Source organism: Malaclemys terrapin, chromosome 14, assembly GCF_027887155.1.
Source record: "Malaclemys terrapin pileata isolate rMalTer1 chromosome 14, rMalTer1.hap1, whole genome shotgun sequence".
Lineage (NCBI taxonomy): Eukaryota > Metazoa > Chordata > Testudines > Emydidae > Malaclemys > Malaclemys terrapin.
Genome location: NC_071518.1, coordinates 10805185 through 10825853, shown reverse-complemented (window position 1 = coordinate 10825853; position 20669 = coordinate 10805185). Strand labels below are relative to the sequence as shown.

General features: G+C 43.8%; 1 protein-coding gene across 4 annotated transcripts in view; it reads left to right on the top strand.

Moving 5' to 3' along the window:
* The first annotated feature begins 14010 nt into the window (after positions 1-14010).
* CMIP (c-Maf inducing protein) overlaps positions 14011-20669 on the top strand; it is a 178877-nt gene continuing 172218 nt past the window's right edge. For 2 of the 4 annotated variants that reach the window (XM_054048862.1, XM_054048861.1), the window contains exon 1: positions 14013-14805. In XM_054048862.1, the coding sequence (XP_053904837.1) occupies positions 14509-14805 (297 nt within the window). In that variant the 5' untranslated portion in view covers positions 14013-14508. Of the gene's footprint in view, positions 14806-20669 lie in introns of all 4 variants that reach the window. The other 2 variants (XM_054048859.1, XM_054048860.1) reach the window with 2 other exon arrangements.

Sequence of the window (20669 nt, the reverse complement as noted above, 5' to 3'; positions counted from 1 at the left end):
CTGATATTATGTTTAAAGTCTGACCAAACACAGGGAGAAACAGGTTTTCTCCCAGACAGAAGGGAAGGTAGCTATCTACCTGTCTCCACTGTAAATTAAGCATTGTGGAATCAAAACAATGTAAGCCCTATTTACATATTAATCAGCAGGGAGATGGGAAGTCAACAGGAGGGGAAGAAAAACCAGAAGCCTTCCTGCCTCTTACAACAGGGTCAGTGAACGTTGGGAGATAGAAACAGAAAGCCATTTTGGTATCCATCACTTGGGGGATTCAAGGGGCCAGAGATCCTGAACTCATAGAAAGGGAGTTGAAGTCTCTGGGAACTGAGTCTGGATGAGAAACCTACTTAGGCAAAGATAGTAACTTGCTAAAATTAAGTTTTAGTCTTAGAATTGTATTTTTTACTTTTGTTTGCTTGTAAGCCTTTATATCTTGATTCCTTATACTTGGCATCACTTAATCCTATGTCCTTGTGTTAACTAAATCTGCTTTACTCTTACTATAACCCAATTCAGCACTATGATTGACATAAGAGGGTTTGTCAAAGCCCCGTTAAATTAATGCACCGCAGAGTTTTGTCTCTTTTAAAGGAACAATTGACTTCTCTGAGTTGGGTGACACAGGAATTCACAATTCTGGGAACCTCAGCTGATTGCCATATTGGCGGATGGTTTTGGGAAAATTTGGGCCTGGGAGGGTGTTGGGGTGATATGCAAACAGTAACTGGGCAGTGGAGGCCAAGGTTTGACCTGGACGCTTGTTTGCTAGTGGCTGTGAGCCACAGCAGCATAGCATTTAAGGCACCCACAGTTACATATTAATCAGCAGGGAGATGGGTGGCAGAACCCCTCACGGGTCTGGGATGAACCCCACAGTGTAGCTGTGCCAAACCAGAACAGCAAGGAACGAATCCTGTCTCAGAGCTAGATCTACAGGCTGAGCTACCCCCCTCGTGCTGATGAGGAGAGGAAGGTACTTCACTCCTTTTCCTGGAGACAGGCACTCTCTCAGTACCTCTGGCCAGTTGCTCTATCCGGATCCAAGGCTCTTCCCACTCCTCACCCTACTGTGCCCCTCCCACCCATTTGTGAACAGCAGGGAGTATTAAGTGAATAATTAACTGCTCTCCCATTGTAGCCAGAGTCACGGTGTGAGGAGAGGCACAAGGTGGCTTACGTACTTCCCTCCCTGTGTAGCTAGGTAAGTAAAAGAACCTAGCCCTAAGTGACTTGCCTGTTTGAAGTTGAGTGCCTATGTGATTTCCTTATCTAGGGTTCATTCACCATCCCTTTGCACAGCTAAACTATCTCCAGAGGATGAAAAGCAATCTTTGGCAAGTAATCCATTGCAGCAATTGGACAGGTACCACAAAGGCTTAGTCCTTCCTCTGCTAGTGACTCATTATTATGCTGTGTAGCCCTTCTGCTATGAGGTAGCAGATTTTGGGGCTTTGCAGCTCAGTTTCATGTTGTAAAAGAAATCAGTGGTATAGTCAGGATATTTTCTTAGTGTAATGTATTTTATTTACACCATGTACACCAGTCCTGGAGCAGAGGCGGTTACAAATAGCATGTAACAATTCCCTCTTTTTTAAATTACTGCCCCAAACACTAATACTCAGTTCCCAGGGGTCAACTCCACCCCCAAAATTGGTTCTCGTTAGAGATTAAGGCAGGGGAAACTCCCTTCCCATTTGTAACAGCTTTCCCCAAAATAAATTACATCACTAAACTAACAACAAAGTAACCTTTCTCCAAGGACTGTACACAGCATGCACCCTAAGAGAAAGAACTTGTAAGACTGTAACGGCACCAACTGAGGACTCCCACCAAAACTGCCATCTAAAAGGTCTCTCACACAGGCCGCTTTGCATCCCAGAAATGTGAGCTACCCAGAGTGTGGCTCTCCACCACTGTATAGTAACATAATCAAAGCTAATGGAAAGGGAGGGGAATCTGTTTTAATTATACATTTCTTTAAGGCACCTGCTTTTTTGTGAGAATTTTGACAACTACTTTACTAGGCTGCTGTCTTTTGCTGTTGGGACATGTTCCAGTCATTCTGATTAAACATCCTCTTTGTTTCCTTCTCTACCATCCTATAAAAGAGGCATTTTTATTTGTTTACATATGATTAGGCATGAAGGATTGGCAGTTCCACAAACAGGAGCAGAGATAGGGTTAAAAGCACCGCCCCAGACAGTCAGTTATGCCTGCTCTCTGCTAACGAGGCTGGGTGGCTTAGCAGGTGTTCTTGGAAGGAATGCTGATGAGCCTCATTAGAGACTGACAACCTGGGGGGAGGGGTCCCAGGTAAGGAGCTGTGGGGATAATGCAGAGGGTTTGGTGGGAGGGGGAACTATCCCAAATTATGAATGAAGTAACCCGGCCACTGGCAGCTGCGAATGGTCAATGTAAAATTGTTTCACTGCCTGCCAGCGGATTACCCTGACGGGCTGCAGGTTGCCCACCACTGATTTGGGGCATAGCCAAAAAACTCAGAAAGTTTGGGGGCGTTCAGATCCAGGGGTTTCTTCTGGGACCATCTCTCCTTGACTGTCTTTACAATGGGCTAGTTCCTGAAGGACAGTCTGTTGTGTTCATGTCTAGACTTTAAAGGGGCAGAGCATTCTTGACACCTTGTTTTTACAAGGAAACACACTCGCTTTCGGCATGATTACACTATGAGCACTTCCTACAGCGATGGAAGATTTTGTACATCACTGTACGTAAGCCACCTCCCCATGCAGCAGTAGATAGGTCTGTGGAAGAATTCTTGCATTGACCTAGCTGCCTCCCCACCAGAGGTTAGGGCAGCTTAACTATGGCCCTGAGGGGTGTTAATTTTTCACACCTCTGAGCAACACAGCAGAGTTGATCTAAATTTAAATGTAGACCAGGGCTTAATTGGTTCCCTGCCATTACAGGGACCTTAGGCAGTGGTTCTCAGCCAGTGGTATACAAGTTTAGTCTCCTGAGGGCTATAAGACTTTGTTGAGCTGGGTATGACAGTGGCTGGATAGTGTTCGATAGCCTATGACGTACAGGAGGGTGGGCTGGATGATCTGGCGGTCCCTCCTGGCCTCAACCTCTGTGCCTCTATGACCTCCTACCAACCCGTGCTCCCTTCACTCTACCACTATAGGGTTTCTAGTGGTTGGGTGGACGTTGCTCGTGCTTGGCTGTAGGCTTGGAGAACTCATGGGCTTCATGCTGAAGATAACTTGGCAGGAGGCATGGCAGGATGACAGAACATACCATTCCCACTATAGTCCAGGATTTCCAAACTGCAGTTTATTGGCCACTTATCCAGCTGAGATTAAGTAGACAATTTCAGAGGAACCCAAAATGGAATTTGGCCTGAGCAGCTGTAGCTAAATGCTGAAATAACGACATGTACTTGTAAGGAATAAAACCCAAGGGAAAAAATTGCCCATTTTTGCAAGTTCAAGTTTCATCTTGATCCTCAGCCACCATCTTCTATCTTCAGTATTATTCTACTCTATTCAAGCTCTTATATGGTACTCCTCACTAAGGTATCTTAGTGCCTTCCAGCAGTGCATAGAGCAATGGACTTATATCTGTCACCTCCTGTAATCCAATTAAAATGTGGCTTTTATTTAACCCATTGAGATTTCATTAACAAACTCTCTGATGTAAATTCTTCCTGGAAAAACATATTCTCCGCCCCCATTGTGATCACACAAAGTGAGAAATAAAACCTGTCTGCGTTCTTGTCACCTTAGATTATAGTTCTGTAGTTACCAGATCTGAGACCAGCTTGAGAATTTGCACTCCTGGTTCCAGTAAACCTAGTTAATTAGTTTTAAAGAAAAAATGAAATCAATAGAATGTTCTTAATTTTCCCACATCGCTCCACTTTAGTTACATCACACTACGTAGAATTCAGAAGGCCTTAAAAAAAGTGGTTAAGCAGCTTTATTCTCCTTACTCAACAGTTGGAAAGCTGAAGCACAAAGAGGTTAACGAACTTGGCTAAGGTAACAAAAGTGAATCAATGGCCAAAATGGGAATAGATTCAGGGTCTCCTGACTCAGCCTGTTAGACCATAGACTCAGGGTCTCCTGACTTAGCCTGTTAGACCGTTCTGCCTCCTTGAATATAAGTGAAAAGGCTGCTCATTAGAAAGAGCTGTTAGTCTAGTGTTGTTTGCTTTGCACACCACACCCCTTTGTATTACCCAGCATCTAAATTACAAAGGTGGTCAAACTTGCTTCCTGTTGAAAACAATGGTTCTGAATGACACATCACATCATAATGCATGAGGCAACTGCAGCAGGAATGGATTGATGGATTTTACTACCATGTGGTCTCCATGTACCTTTCTGTATCTGCTTCTGGATCAGAGTGACGAACACTGGAATAGGGTTGCTACTTTCAAACAAACAAGGTGGCAAATTGGAGAGTGCTTTTGTTTTAGTGATGGCTGTTGAACTTGTTTCAGTAACTTAAAGCATGTGCTATTCAAAGCACTCACTAAATGGAAGAAAACTTATTAAAATGTGTGTGGGTGTGGGGGAAGCTATCTGAAAATATGGTGGAAATGTCCTGTAGATACCAGACATGGACAAAATCATCAAAGGTTCATACTATTAAGGTCAGGTATTGTGGTTCTGTGGGGGCTCTAGCATAAACCCAAATACATGGTCTGGGTAGCCAGGTAAACCTCCAAACATCTCAGTACTGGATCATGTTTTGGGGGATGTGGGGAATATTGTTTGTGTAGGTTTTTTTGGGAGGAGGTGGGTGGGGCAGAGTTGCTTGAGATGGGGTTGAAATAACATGAGTTCTAGTTTCTATCATCCAGGAACTGAAAATCATCCAATGACTGAATCTCATAGTATTTCTGTCTAGCAGCAGGATAGAGAAAAGACCTATTAGGTATAATGTTGAGGCCGTGTCCCTGCAAGTACAGGATGAGGAGAGAATGCATCAGCTGTTAAGAGATTAAAACTTGATTAGAAAATATTTAAAATGATCAAACACATAAATAGCTGAATACACATTACAAATACTTACGCCATGACAGTACCTGTACATTAAAAAATGACATTATAACCATGAATACCAAAAGAAAAAAATGTCTGAACCGAAAATAGTCTGTGGTAGAAAATACAAATGAGGGTTAAGAACATACAGAAGTTCATCACTTTAATCAATTCAAAAAGATCCATCAGTCTTATTGCTACCCAGTTAATGGGCTGGATCATATTATTTTCATACTGATGGCGTCCAGTGATATGTTCAATATAGATGTTACTCGACCAGTGGATGGTGTCTGAAACTGTTGCCCACAACAAAACCATCAACCACCCAATCCTCTTGGTATAGTGTTAGTGCACCCTACAGGCTTGGAACACAGTCCCATTGTTGGGATCCCAGGCACCCAGTGCTCCAGCAATCAGTGTGTGAATGGTAGCAGAGTATCCCTGTTCTCTCAAGGCATGAGGAGGGAGGCCAGTTTCCATTTCTGAGCTTCAAAAAGGCAGGGAGCCGGTTCTCCATAAGGCAGATCCCTGTTTCCAAGGAATTCTTATCTGTCTCTTGGGAAAAGCCCACTCCCTGTTTTTACTCTTTCTCTAGGGTCAGGTCACATCTGGCTCTGTTCCTTTGTCAGCCTTCAGATAATTTACTATCTCCATCACCTCTTCCAGCATGATGTGTATTATCCTCCCCTGGGATGTTTTCATGTCTGGAGTTAACTCCCCCAGCCTTTCTTGTGAATACTGAGGCAGATGATTAACTGTAGCCAGATCTCCCTCTTTTTGACAGTAAATTATCCCTTGCCATCTCTCCCTGCCTTGTCTTGGTTTTAACGAACAATCTCATGAGATGTCTGACTCCTTGCTTTTGTGAGGGAACCATTTAAAACAAAAGCCATACATACATAAAACATGAACAGCACACGCTCACAGACAGTCATTGACACATACTGACAGCAGCACAGAGATAGACACTTCTGCGGAGACACACACTGACGCAAAGCAACACACAGACACATTTACTCAGTCACGCAGACGTACACACACACCATCACAGAGACAGCCGGACGGGTAAATCTGCACTGGGGCTGGCAGGTGACTGAAAATGCAGCGGAATGTTTGGGGAAGGCAGTCACAGTGGCAACAACTAACTTCCACCAAGACTTCAAATGTGCCATCTCCCTGGGCCCAGTTTTTCCTGTGACCTTTTTTTCACCCGTTGGGACTAATGCATGGCCCTATGTATTTTTATATTCTAAATCAGTGTGAAGACAGAGTAACCATCTCTACTGAAGCCACTCCCTTTTCCCAGGCAACACATGACTTCTGGACTTTGCATTCCAAAACTATAGGAAACAGTCTCTCTGTGAGCAACCCATATCTTCTTTTCTGCCCCTAAGAATATGGAAATATTAGCTGCTGGGCCCACTGTTCATTCCATAACTCTCATTTGGATATTCATTTGCAGGTGCTAAAATCCATCAACTGTAGAGCCTATTCTTTTGACCTTAAAATGGCTTGTCGGCATCCTGTACGCTTTAGGAAATGGATTACTGTCATATCTCTGATACTGCAAGGGATTGTTCCCGGAACTCCAGTTACACAACCCCATACTCATCAAGCAAGCTTCTTCCTGCATATCCATTATCCTCCTGGTCTGGGACACTAAGAAACACTATAGTTAATTAATGACTGCTGTCCTGTAACCTCACATACGGTGGTGTTTCAGCCTTGGTTACAAGTTAACTGAAGCTGCCACACAAAGTGAGCTGGCTTTCCAGCTGAATTCCTTTGTCTCTGGTTCACAGGGATCCAATGTAGTTTTAATCAAAACAAAACGTGAAGGGGAGCCTTACTTTAAACTAACTGTTTACTCTTTCAGTCTGTAATCTCCTAGTTCCCTGCGCATTGGGTGATTTATTTCTACCTGCAGTTAGTCTTTTTTCTATACCCTTGCTGTCATTTGCACGACGTTGTTTTCCTCTGAGTGTCTGTATTTCTTGTTGTCATCCCAAGCTCTTTGGCAAATGTTATATTTATTTTAAAACCAATCCCATTTCCCCTACTCATCCTTTCTTTCCAGTACTTTGATTCCATGGACCACCCAACCCTTCCTGTTCTCTTGTTAAAACTGGGGTCATGGTTTGGAACATTTCTGGTTTTGCTTTAGTCCCGGCTGCAGAACTAACTAGAGCCAAATCCTGATATCCATGGTCTGAAGCAAGTCTAAGACCTAGGCCACATCTACACTATAGGGCCTATGCCAGCATAGCTATCTTGGTGTCCCCAGGCCAGCATACCCTCCGTGCAGGTACAGCGTATGCTGATAAAAGTGCTTCTGTTGGCATGTAATATGACCTCCCGAACCATATGGGCTAAACTGACAGAAGCACTCTTCTGTTGGCATAGCTGCGTCTATCCAGGGTGTTTAGTCGACAGAGCTATGTCGGCTGGGGGCAGGGGGGAGTGATTTAACTTTGTATCATAGCCCAGCCAGGCCCTGGTCTACACAGGGGTTTTCAGCCATCAGTGTAGTTACACTGATACAGCTTTGCTGGTGCAAACCCCTAATGTGGATGTGCTGCACCAATGTAACTGGTGCAATTCAAACCCCTAGTATCGACCTACTGCATCCATGTAAATTGGTGCAAACCCCCAATGTGGATGTGCTGACCTAATGTAAACCATGATTTGCACTGGTGCAGCTAACCCATCAGGTAAACTAGCTTACAAGTCACGGGTTGCACTGGTGCAATGGTTGTTATACATCACGGTACAGGCAAGGTCTTAATAAAGGCTTCAGGAGCTGATTCTAAGACAGGGTCCCTCTTGTTTCTGATCTCTTCTACTCTCTTGTTCTTTTCTGCATTTGTATCTCAAGTCTTGCCTCAGTTCCACTAAAAATCCCAGTGAAGTGTTATACTCCCTTTCTGCCTTCTTTTTCTGTTTTGCAAGGAGCAAGCCATCGGCCAGGTCTGCACACCAAAAACCAAATTCATTCATCATAAAAATGTCCAAATTTCACATAATGTAATCCTGTTGTAAACCAGAAACACGCTCCTGTGGTAAGCTACAGCCCTTTGTGCTGCCAGAACTGGATACATTTTCTTTCTTTTTCGGGGGGAGGGTGGGTAAAATTGATTAGTGTGTTTCTTCCATTTATGTGGCCCAGACTATCCATGTGGGTAAAATATCCCATTGTAACTAGTCTGTTCTTTTCATAGACTGTTTGGATTTGTCATCTCTTTGTCCTGTTGCACGTCTGATGAGGAAAGCCTTAAGCAAACTGCTACTACCATCATCTTACTTCCCACATTCCCTTGAACTGTAAGTCTGCAAGGAAGGTGTTGCCTTCCAAGAAATCAGCAGGCTAAGCTGAGGAACAGATGGAAACAATCAATACACTTATTTATGCAATTACCAAAACAAACCAAAAAAGCAAATGTCTTCAGTGATATCTGTGTATATAAAAATTATTAAAGATAAAAATATGTATGATGCCTCCTCTCTCATCCTTTGCATGTTACTTGTCTTTTTAGGGTATGTCTACACAGCAAAACCTTTGCTCAGTACCTGACCTAGCTTGACTCTAGCAAGGGTGGATAACAACAGCAGTGACGTCAGTGGAGTGTGGGTTTCAGCATGAGTAGTACAATGGTGTGTGATCCTGGGTACATACTTGCTTTGTTAGTGTACTCTAAAGCCTGCACTGTGTTGCATTCACTGACACTGTTATTATTACCTGCACTAGTTGGACTCAAACTAGGTCAGATAGGCTAGTCCATGCACAGCTTTTGCTGTGTACACATACGACGGTTAACTCTTTGGGCCTGGGACTCTATCTGTATAGCATAAATACAGTGCTTAGTACAAGGCCCCAATCAGTGCATAATGCATCCTGCCATAGGACAGGAGTCTACACAGTCTTTTCTAACGCTGACCCATGTCATGTGACTGAGGAGAGGAAGTGAATTTCTGACTCACTTCTGTGCATCACACTTTTTATTACAGGTGCGAATAGCTACATAATATAGATATTTAATAAATATAATTAATAATCAGTGGTGTCATTCTATCCTCTCTTCTGTGGCACCCCACCGCCACGCTATCTGAGATTAATAGCCCCACTATCTTCACCTTCTTCTTCCCCTTTTCCCAGTCTGTTTTTCTCCTGATCTTTTATAAAAAGTCTGGATCCTTCAGCATTTCCCCCTCATGGAATCTCACTTTCCCACCGTGTCAGTTCAGCCTGTGAAGATGAAATTCTCCCCCTTGTGCTATTCCTCTTTTTCTATTGTTGGACCTCTTCTGTTTTAGTGACATTTCAGACATTTCTCCTGCTGAGCTGGGTTTATAGCTCTGTCTCACAAGTATGTTCTCTTGGCATTCTTATTTGTATATATTATTAGTATCACAGTAGTTCCTAGGCACAATCAAACATCAGGCCCCATGGTGGTAGGTGCTATACAGGCATGTAAAAAGGCAGTCCATGCCCCAGAAAGCTCATGATCTACATGACAGACAAGATGTGACAGGTGGATGAAAAAGACAGAGTGGGGGTGGGGTAGAAGGGTGAGATAACAATAACATGAACAAAGTTTAGCAGAAAAGCAGAAGTTGCAGCATGTCACTTGCCTAACCAATGCCAGGCAGGAGTGATTTGCAGGCACTATAGCAGAGGTAAGTACTCATGAGGGATTTAAAGGAGGATAAGGTGGCAGCTTTATGAATTTTGTTGGGGTGGGGTCTTTTCCCAGGCACTTGGGATGATGGGGGAGTAGGGTGGAGGGAGAAGTGGACCATCAAGGCCGTAGATAGAAAGAAAATCCTGTTTGTATTGAATCAAGCAGTTGAGAGTATGGATCCTGTGTGCAGGGAAACAAAGATGGGTTTGTAACTCAAGCATATACTGACTCTGAGTAGTTGGAACTGGACTGCAACTGGCTGTTTAGCACTATCTGTACTAGCCAGGAAAGTGGAGACCACAGAGAACATATACACAAAACAAACAAATAGCATTTTGGAAGCTAAGAGCAGGAGAATCATACTCATCAGCAATGGGAAATAATCTGTTTTAATTCATCTAGTCCTGCTGCCTCCATGCTGTGATTTACCTGTGGCAGAATTAAATATTTTGAGAACCAAACAGTAAGTGATTAGAGTTGGGAAAGGGAGGTGATTCTACAAGAGCGTTTTACTTTTATGCAGTTGTCTGCAGTCAGAGAACCCCAGATCTAGTCCATCTCCCCAAGGCAGTGCAGGATTGTGCCCTACAGGACATTTTTCCAGGACTAGCTGGTCAAGTTTCAAATGTCCCAAACAATGTAGTTTCCACCTCTCTCCCCTGGGTAGCTGATTCTGTTTCAAGTTAAATTCTGAACCCTGATCTTGATAAGGTTTGTTGGCACTCTGGGATTATGATGACTGTGATTTTAAACAAACTTTGACCCTCAGGACCCTTAAAATCTCCGGTAACAGTGCACTGTTGGATGCTTCATGAATTCAGTGGAATCTCTGAAATGGGGGAATTCATCAAACAAATAATTTCAAAACATTTAAAACAGTACAGCATTGTTGTGACAATGAATTGACTCTAGCAGGGATTTGCGCTGAGTCAAAAAGGGCAGTTGACAAGCATTGACTAATGAAATAATTAAGCCACACAGGACCCTTGTAAGGGAGGTAAGAAGTTCTGTTATCCCCATCTAACAGGTGGGGAAACTGAGGCAGAACAGAAGCAATTTGGTTAAAGGATCAGCTATTACAGGGAGCTGTGCTGTGCAGAACCTAGATGGACAGACCAAATCACAATTTGGGAATTCCTGGTGCTCAGTCCTTTGCTCAAAAAACCAGCTCACATCCCTGCAAAGACAGCTCTGGGCTCTGGCCAGCCAGCCTCTATCTGCCTTTTATGGCTAACACAAACTGGTTACCCTTTGACAACAGACATTTCCAGGCTCTAGATAGTAAGAGTGGATTTCCCCCACCCGCTTGAGCTGACTGTGGCTAAGAGTTTGTCAGAATATCAGTTAACACTGTAGCTTCTGTAAAATTAATTAGGATGGACTGAACAAATGAGCAATGTTTTAATCTCTTTTTTGTCACCTATGCAAGTGCATTGCAAACCCAACTGGGGTAAAACCCTTCTTGAGGCATGTGCATTTTTATATCTTGCTTTTGTTATAGTCACTCCTTTCCCCCCCCCCCCGCCTTCCCCAATTTAATTTGTGATGTGGTGCCATTGCCTGCCCTGGGTTTGCTTTCACAGAAGGTGCCTGAAGGCAGTACTTTCTGCTGTGTAGGTTTTGGCATCTCATGTGTTTTTCATGGGTTTTCCAAGCCCCCATTGCTATACAACCTGTGTTATTGGCAGCCAGAAGTGCCCATGGATTTCCTGTCTTTCTTTCCTCTAGAATTCACATTGTTTTTATTTTAACACACGGTTATTAATGGGTGCTACCAAGCATAAGAGGCATGTGATGCCAGTGCTTCTGTTTTGGCACTGAGGAGGGACTTTGTGCAGAACACTTGATGGACTTGAACATAGACAGCCAAGAGACTAAGTAGTGGAAGTGCATGAAAAGTGTGTTTAAGATTGGATTCCTAGCCAGAAATATGCAAAGGGTGGCGTTTGTGGGTCAGCCTCACTTTGTCGGCTTAGAGCTGAGAAGATGAACTTCTCCGTTAACAATACACATCACAACTGAATTAGCCTGAAGGGGAAAAAATAGCTTCTGTATCTGCAAAAGAGGAATGTATTTAGGCCATCTTAATTAGGCTGGATGGGGTGGGGCTATCCTTGTTTTCATGGCCATTGCTTCTTTCATTAAGCAATTTTTTTTTTTTAATTTTAAAGTCAATTTTAGTGATTTCTGAAATGCAGGTTTGACAGCACTGGAAACCAGCAATGTGGTCTAGTAGACAGGATATTGAACCAGGAGACCTGAGTTCTATTCCTGTTTCTGGCACTGACCTACTGTGTGACCTTGGATAAGCTGACTTGGGCTCAGGTTGCGGGGCTTTTTAATTGTAGTGTAGATGTCTGGGCTTGGACTGGAGCCTGGGCTGTAGGACCCTACAAGGAGGGTCCCACAGCTTGGGCTGCAGCCCACGCCGGAACATCTACACTGCAATTAAACAGCCCCACAGCCTGAGCCCCAAGAGTTCAAGTCAGCTGGCACGGGTCAGCTGCGGGAGTCTAATTGCAGCATAGACATACCCTCTGCCTCCTCTGAGCTTTGTCTGTCTAGTCTGTTTAGATTGCGAGCACTTACTGCAGGGGCTGTCTCTTACTATGTGCCTGAACAGTCTCTAAGCATAGGGTGAGCGGAAGCAAGGGGGAGCTCACCTCATCGCTTCTCAGCTCTCTATGAGCTGAGGGGTGAAAACATTCTCTCTCTCTCTCAAAGTAGGTTGGTTTAAATAGAGGGAAGAAGGTCTGGAGAGTTGCTCTTTTTTCCAGAGTGGCTTTCTCAAGCCTATTGTTAACAGCCATTTGACAGCTGCTTCTGAGGCTGTATGGCTGCTGGAAAAAAATGGGGCTTAGGAGGGGTTATTTATTATTTAAGCATCCGTCTACCCCTCTATGTCGGTGAGATATTTTTAGAATGCTGATCACTGTAGTATCTAGGCGCCATCTTGTTGGGGTCTGGACTCAACGCTCCGCCAGCTGACATGTCTTGTACTTTGGGTGATGTTTCAGTTCCCAGAACTTTCCTGAGAGCAGAGGAAGAACACCACTAAGCAGACTCACTATGGCAGTGACCGCAACCAGCCTATTACGGGCTTCCTGTACTATTTTCTGTGCTGGTTGCAACACAAGGTGACACAAAAGCCAGAAACCTCAGAATTCACCCCGTGCTGCTCCAGCTTTGTTCTTGCCCATTCATAGCGGGGGCAAAGTATCTATCTCAAGTTCTGATCTCCCAGGGCCTTGACGGGGGTGTTGCGCTGGTGCTGTTTGAAAGGGCAATTTAAGGGGTGGGGGGAAAGGAATGGACAGACTTACTTTTGTCCAGTATGTTACCTGACACAGACAGAGGCAAGCCCTCCCTCAAGACAGGGGGGCCTGGGTCTCTCACAAAGGGCCAGCAAACTTGTCCCAAAGGGGGAGACCCAGCAGGGCTCATGTTGCAAGGCAGTGCCAGTGGCTGAAAGGTGGCTATACAGATGGCCTGGCATGAGGGGTAGGGGGGTTGTTAGGCCTACTCTGGCAGCACAGCCCCCCAGCTTCATGCTAACCTCCCCTCCTCCCTGCCTCTTCTGGGACAAACCCTCCCTTACTTCCTGCTCCTCTAATGCCACCTCTTCCTCCAACTCCTCCCACCCCGATCCCCATCCCACTCTCCCTCTGTGCTCCCCCCTGCCTCCACCCCTCCCTCCCCTGATCCCCCACCCCTCTCACTCCAGCCCCAATCCCTCCCTCCCCCACTCTGATCCCCCTGTCCCCACCCCAACCCCTCCATCCCTCTCACCCCAGCCCCAATCCCTCCCTCCCCCACCCTGATCCCCCTGCCCCACCCTGATCCCCCAACCCTCTCACCCCATCCCCCTCCTTCACCCAGCCCAATCCCCCATCCCTTACCCCTGCCCCAACCTCTTCCTCCCCCACTCCAAACCCCTTGTCCCCACCCCTCTCTCCCTCTGTGCTCCCCCCTGCCCCAAACCGTCCCTCCCTCCCCCCCCCGTGCCTTTCCCGGCAAGGGGCCGTTCATTATCTCCCCCCCGCGCTCTGCAGCCAGCACCCCCGCCGGGGCTCCGCTCTGAGGGGGGGGGCAGCGCGCGCCCTACCCCCCGCCGCCGCTTGGCACGTGCCCCCGCCCGTCCTTTACACCCCGGCCGGGCCGCCTTCAGCAGGCAGCGCGCGGTACCGCAATCTGCGGCGGCCATTGACGTCAGAGGGGGGCCCGCACATGACCCCGAGGGGACCAATCAGAGCCGCCCTGAGTGGCTGCGGCTGCTGCAACAATCTGTCGGCGGAGCCACTCCGCTCCTCTCCGGCCGCCGCAGCCACATGCCCACGCTCCGCGCCGGCTGCACGCGCCCCCCCCCGCACACGCGCAGCCCCGGGGCTCCGGGGCAGAGACCCGCGCTCCCCCCGCTCCCGCGCCAGGCGGGGTCCCCTCCGCCCCGCTCCGCGCGCGCGGCCAGCTGCCCCGTCCGTCCCCCGCGCCCGCGCCGGGCTCTGCCCCTGCGCCCCGCTGTGCACGCTCCGCGGGGGCATGGATCTGCCCCAGTGAAACCCGCCGGAGGAAGCCGGGGCGGCGCTGACCAGAGGGCACAGACGCGCTGGTGGTAGTTGAAACAAGGAATTTTTTTAAATTGCTTTCTTCCCTTTTTGGGGGGTGGTTCATTCCCTCCCCCCCTCCTCTTGGACAGTTTTTCCTCCTCCCCTCGGCGGTTTTTTTTTTTTGGGGGGGGGCTTTTTATTATTTTTTTTTAAACCTTTTAAAAAAAAAAAAAAAAAAAAAAGGCGGTGGAGGTTCCGCAAGAAGCCAGAGCTGCTATGGATTTTACCGGCAGCTCGGGTGGGGGCAGCGATCACCGACAGATCGAGGAGAGCAAGCCGCTGCTGGGTGAAATGTCTGCTACTGAGGGGAGTAAAATGGGTGCTGCGCGTTGCAGGCGACCCCTTCTGCACTGCAATGGCATGAGGTATAAACTGCTGCAAGAGGGGGACATCCAGGTTTGTGTCATCCGACACCCCCGGACATTTCTGAGCAAGATCCTCACCTCCAAATTTTTGAGGAGGTGGGAGCCTCATCATGTAACCCTGGCAGATAACAACTTAGCCTCAGCTACAGTAAGTACCCTGTTCTCGCATGCTCCAGATCTTCCTCAACGAGCAGGACACGCTCCTGTCCTGCCACACAGAGCCGGCTCCCCGCTGCTGAATTTAATGCCTTGGCTCTGTTTGCTCTGTAACCCAAGACAGCCCTGTTGTCAGATTAATGTGGACTATGCCTCTTCGTCAACGCAGGCAGCTCAATTTTATGTCCACCTACAGTCTACTAGAAAATCAATGTTGTTAAGTTACATCTCGGGGATGGTTAGGAAATCTACAAAAAACCTGCCTACTATAGAGGGCTTGGTGATAGCTATGTTAGGCTTTTAAAATTAATTGTCTGAATGTGTGTAATGTATAACCAGAATTGTATATTGCTTGCAAAAATGCCAGGCAAGTCTGAATCTTGCTATGTTGGAAGAAAGGTTCAACCACAGGTCTACCTTATTTATTTATTTATTTTTAAGCCCCCAGTTGCCTACATTCATAATTTTGTTCTGTGATAACATTGGGGGGGGGGGGGGAACTAAAGCAAATCTCATTGAACTAACAAAGTAAAAAGAAAAGTAAGTACGCATAGTAACCGATGGAAAACCAATATTCTCTTTGCACAGGACTAGAAAATGAAAAATTAAAGAATCTGTTCTTCCCTATCCCTCTGTGTGTGATTGTGTGTATGTGTATATGTACGCGTGTGCACATGTGTGAATGAACCCCAATGTCCAAAACCCTATTGTTTTTGATTTTTTTTTTTTTTTGCAACTATAAATAGTGTTTGCTAACTTGTAATATTATTGTGTTTTAAAGGCAAATCTCATTTTTAGTCTCTGTGTGATATTTTTATGGTTTTGTCCCCTGGGAATGTGACAGTGATGTGAAATTAGGATATTTTAACAATATCTAAACTAAAATCTGCAGATGACATTTGAGGTATTGGCAAGGTTGGAGATAGGGAGGAGGGAGACAGGATGCTTTTAATTTTGAAACCAGATACTTTTCGTATGGACCCTGAATATGCTGACTTGGTCTAGGCCTTGTTGTTGGTTCTGATTTTGGTGGTCACTTATCCTATCCTATCCTATCCTGTCCAGACACTGACAAAGTGGAATGAAATATGGTAGTCTCTTTTAGGGTTTTCTCTCCCTCATTGAGGACAATGTAGAAAACCAAGTTATAAGCAAATATTACCAACACAAAAGGTACATATAGCAATATATACTAGCTTTAAAAATATGGAGAGTGTGTGTGTGTGTATACATATTACAAAAAATTACACATATATAAAACATGTGGTATCTATACATTTAAAGGATCCAATGGGATTTGGTGCAGCAGTATGAACCAATGAAATTTAATGAGTTTACACACATATTTACAGTCCTATAAGACTTTAGGTAGATAGTAGTTTAATTCTGGCTTTTTGATTTTTGTGTAAATACCTTCTTTTTCCTCAGTGGATCTTCTGTAGAATAGAACAGGTACATTGGTTTAACTCTGTCCTTCCGATAGGAAACTCACAATGTGGGACTGTGAATTAGCCTTTATATGGGTGTCCATCAGTGGTCTATTTGGATGAGTTTCCTTCAGTCAGTGGTGTATTTGAAGGTTTATTTCAAACATGGATGTAACTTTATATGAGGTCAGCACGCATGTAAATGTTCAAGGTCTCTTTAACACAGTATTCTGACAGAGTATCTCAAGCGGGATCATCAACAGGAGTTATCTGTAGGTAGACCATCTGCTCACCCTGAAGGGCCTGATGTCGTTCTTTTTCATACCTAATATGCTGCCACCATGCCATCTTCTGTTGTTCTGTTGAGTTAGCCAGGATGTTCACATGCCCAGAAGAATATTAACCTCTCCCTGAAAACTGAGCTACTGGTAGGAAAGAAGCAATAGGCAATGAAGCATCAAAGGAAACATGAGTATAGAACAAGTTTGGGTTCTGCTTCATTCTGTGAAGATACTCTGAGGGGCAGAGTGGAAGTTGAATACTAATGGCGAAAGGCATTTTCTTTGCAGTGGCCATACTATCTGAAAAGGAAAAAAGAGGTGTAATGCCTGATATTGATATGGGTAATCATATTTGTGCTTAATATATTTAAAAAAATAGAAAATAAAAATACACCAGAGATTAATTTTTATGTGTGCAAAGAGAGCACACTACCTCTTTCTTTCTGGCAAGGTTTTAACTCTGTTTCAGACACCAGGATAGTACTTTCTGAAAGAATTTCCCATTCAGTTTATGCTAGTTCTCTAATTAATATGTGGTTTTCTCTCATCCTGTCTCCTTAAGATGCATAATTAACAGAAATATACTAAATCACTCTGTCATTCCATTCCATGCACCAATGTCTCATGTTGCTGGTCTCATTGTTTTCTGTGGGAGCTCCATTTTGTTGAGTGGTGCTTATTTGTGCTAGGTCTCGCACCTGAAATGATAATTTCTCAGTGCCAGTTTACTAAGTAAATACAGTATGTTTAGGGCTAAGTCCTGCTTGCCTTATGTATGCATGCAGATAGCCTCATTGATTTCCAAGGGACTATTCAGCCAAGCAAGGGGAGCAGAATATTCCCCATAATTATATACTTGTTGCCTGAATGTGTAGATCTGTATTCAATCATGTTTTTAGACATTTGATCTTGGATATTTAAATTTATTTTTGTAAAATGCCAGGTGTATAAAATTCAAACAGAAATCACTGTTGGTTTCAAGATAAGGTAGAAATGGAAAACATATTGAGTACCTAAAATTAGGCACTTAAATCCATACTTGGGTATCTAAATAGAAGAGGCTTGACTTTTTTCAGAGCTATGGAACCATCTGTAGGTTCCACTGAAGGAGGCAGCATTGTGGGCACTCAGCACATCTGAAAACAGGCCTACTTTAGCACTTGCAGCTTTCCATGTTCAAAGTTATCTACAAACATTCGCTAATTAATCTTCGCATCATCACTGTGCAAATCCTGTGGCACGATGAGTTTTACCACATCCTACATAAGAGGAATAAAATTGAACCAGGAAATAACCTCACTGTATTTTGTGTTTGAAAGCAAAAGTTGTGGGGGCAGCCAAAATATTAAACCTTGATCTAGCCAGGTCTGCACATAAATGGTATGGATAAGATATTTGTTAGTCACAGACATTCAATATCCTCTTTGTTATCGCCTGGGACATATGTGACTGAAATCCACCCCCAGAAACTTTTATTTGCTAACCAACTCAAGTCCAGGCATTGGGTTATTTTGCGTCTGGATTGTCCATCTGTTGTTTGTACCTCTGATAGACACTGTTCCATGTAGAAATGTGTATAATAAACCAGGATCTGTTGTTTTGTCAAGATAGGTGACTTTTTCCATTGTTTAATTAGGAAAATATGCATTCTGGCTCTGAGAAGACAGCTTTCCTTGGAGAATCCACTAAGCAGGGAAATAGAGAGAAATATTTAGGCCATCTTATTTTAGTGACAGAACTCACAACCTTTACAAAAATCACATGATCCATTCACAGCGCTGAAAAAATGTTAAATGCTTCAATTATAATTAACCTGTATAAAGTAAAAATAGGAATCGCTTTACATTAATTTTATGATAAATTGTTGGCATGGGCACCAAAGTAAAGACATGAAAACCATGCTCTGTTCTACAGAGGAGAGACTCTCTTAACCCTGGTCTACACTGAGAAATTAAATTGACTTAGCTCTCTGTCTCTTGGGAGATGTGAAAAATGTGCACCCTTCAGTGCTGTAGTTAGGTTGACTTAACTCCCAATGTAGCGGTGCCTGGGCTGATGGAAGAAACAACCTTTTGGTGGTCTGGATTAACTACCATGATGGAAAAAACAGTTCTGTCTCTGTAGGAAGTGTCTATATTATGGTGCTGCAGTGGCACAGCTGCAGTGCTAGAGCTGTGCGGCTGTAGCATCTGTAGGGTAGACAAAGCCCTTCCTGTAGATGTTGGGATTTTGCCTGATCTGTATTTTATTTCCATTGTTTGTTTTGTTTCTCATTTCTCTTCAGACGATTTGCTTTATACATGGCATAGTTTCATGAATACACATACATCCTGTGTAGGCTATGCAGCTGCTGTGCAGGGATATGTCCGCTTTTTAGCTAGTTTGTTTTCTTTCTTTCTTTCTTTCTTTCTTTTTTTTAAATCTTTCAATGCCAAATGTCCCAATAGGACGTTTTAATATTTACAAACTTAATTTGCCAGATAACAACTTGCTTGGGGACAAATCTGACTTTCTCCCTATGGGAGGAATGATGTTTGTTTGCTTTATAAACATTTATTAAACTCTAAATGACAGTGCATTTGCGAATATTCTTTCTGGGATTTTCTTTTTTTAAATAGGGTCTGCCTTTGTGTAGGGATTATGTGGTTAGTGGCAATGATTGTAATAAAAAAGATCAATGATAATCCATTTTAACCTCTTTTCTCTAAATCATTATGAGGAGAATGAGAATTAACTGTTTTGAGTACAAAGATGAAAATGAAATTTTCAGTAGTTTTCAGGTGCCTGTCTTAATTGGACTTCTGTAGAATCTCTTTCCGTTCCCTACTTTGCCCCTTTTGTGTGTCTTCTTTTTTTCCCTTCTGCCTCTTCCCTTTCATTTGGTTTCTTCCTTCGCTTGGAGTATTATCCAGCAGACTTTACTCTGAGTGCAATTGGTTTTTAGTCCCTGGAGTTTACGTGTAACATACATGCATACAGCAAAAAAGGGGAGGATGAAGTAAGCAGTTCATTTTCACTCTTGTGGTATGACATACTTCTAGTAATTCCATCTGGGAAGACAAGGCATAATTGCAAGCATGAAATTACTCATTAACATCCAGTTCCTTGAGGGAAAAAGTAGCTTTTTATACATTTCTTACTTATTTTTAGTTTCACTTTTACAGGCAGGTTCGATATAATGGAACATAACCAATCCCATTCAAAACTGGAAATAATCCTGAAGAGAATTCAGAGCTGTTCTGTGTGGGAAATATATTTAAAAGAAGAATGGAAGTTATAGTCACCTAGGGAGCTTATGAATTGCATATACACTCACTGCTTAGATAGGTGTTTATATGTGATCGAAAATAAATGAAGCAGGTACAGGAAAAAATGCTTGAAATTAGGAAAGGGGGAACAGAGATTTGAATTCATTTTTTCAAGACCAAATGGAAGCTATTGTGCTGTTGCATGTTTTTTTAACTCTTGTTTCCTCTGTTGTCTTAAAATCAAGGGAAGAATTGCTATCAAGAAAGAATTTTTGTTTTCTTGAGCACAGGTTCCCATTTAGTTAGAAAAACATGGTTTTAAAAATTAAATTTCCCTTGGAAAAACAATTTGATCAAGGAGGAAATATTATGCAGAACTTGAAAGTTTCACAGTACTCTTAAAAACAGAACCACATTTAGAGGGTTCCTGAAATCCAAACACCATCAGGTTCCCCAATTTCTAATTAAAGTAATAATAAAAATAAACAGTTACTTGATAAGCCAAGTAAGCAGTGGTGCTGGAACAATTTGTATAGTGGGGGTGCTGAGAGCCATTGAACAAACTGTAAATTCTGTATATGATGGAAACCATTTCAAGCCACAAGCCAGCGGGTGCTGTAGCACCCCTAGTTCCAACACCTATGTAAGAAAGTGCCTAACTCCTCCTCATGTTCCAAAATCTGTAAGTTCGCTGATATCAATGGGACTCTGCCAACATAAGGCTTGGCCCCTTAATCAGGACAGATATGGAATCAGGAATAAATTTAAGAGAATAATTTTCTAGTGCACCATAAAAATGAAATACTATATTAAATTTTCCTTATGGAATAATGTGTCTGAGAGCAGCAAGTCAAAATATTTCATATTTCCAATTAATGCTCTCCTTTGTTATACATAAAT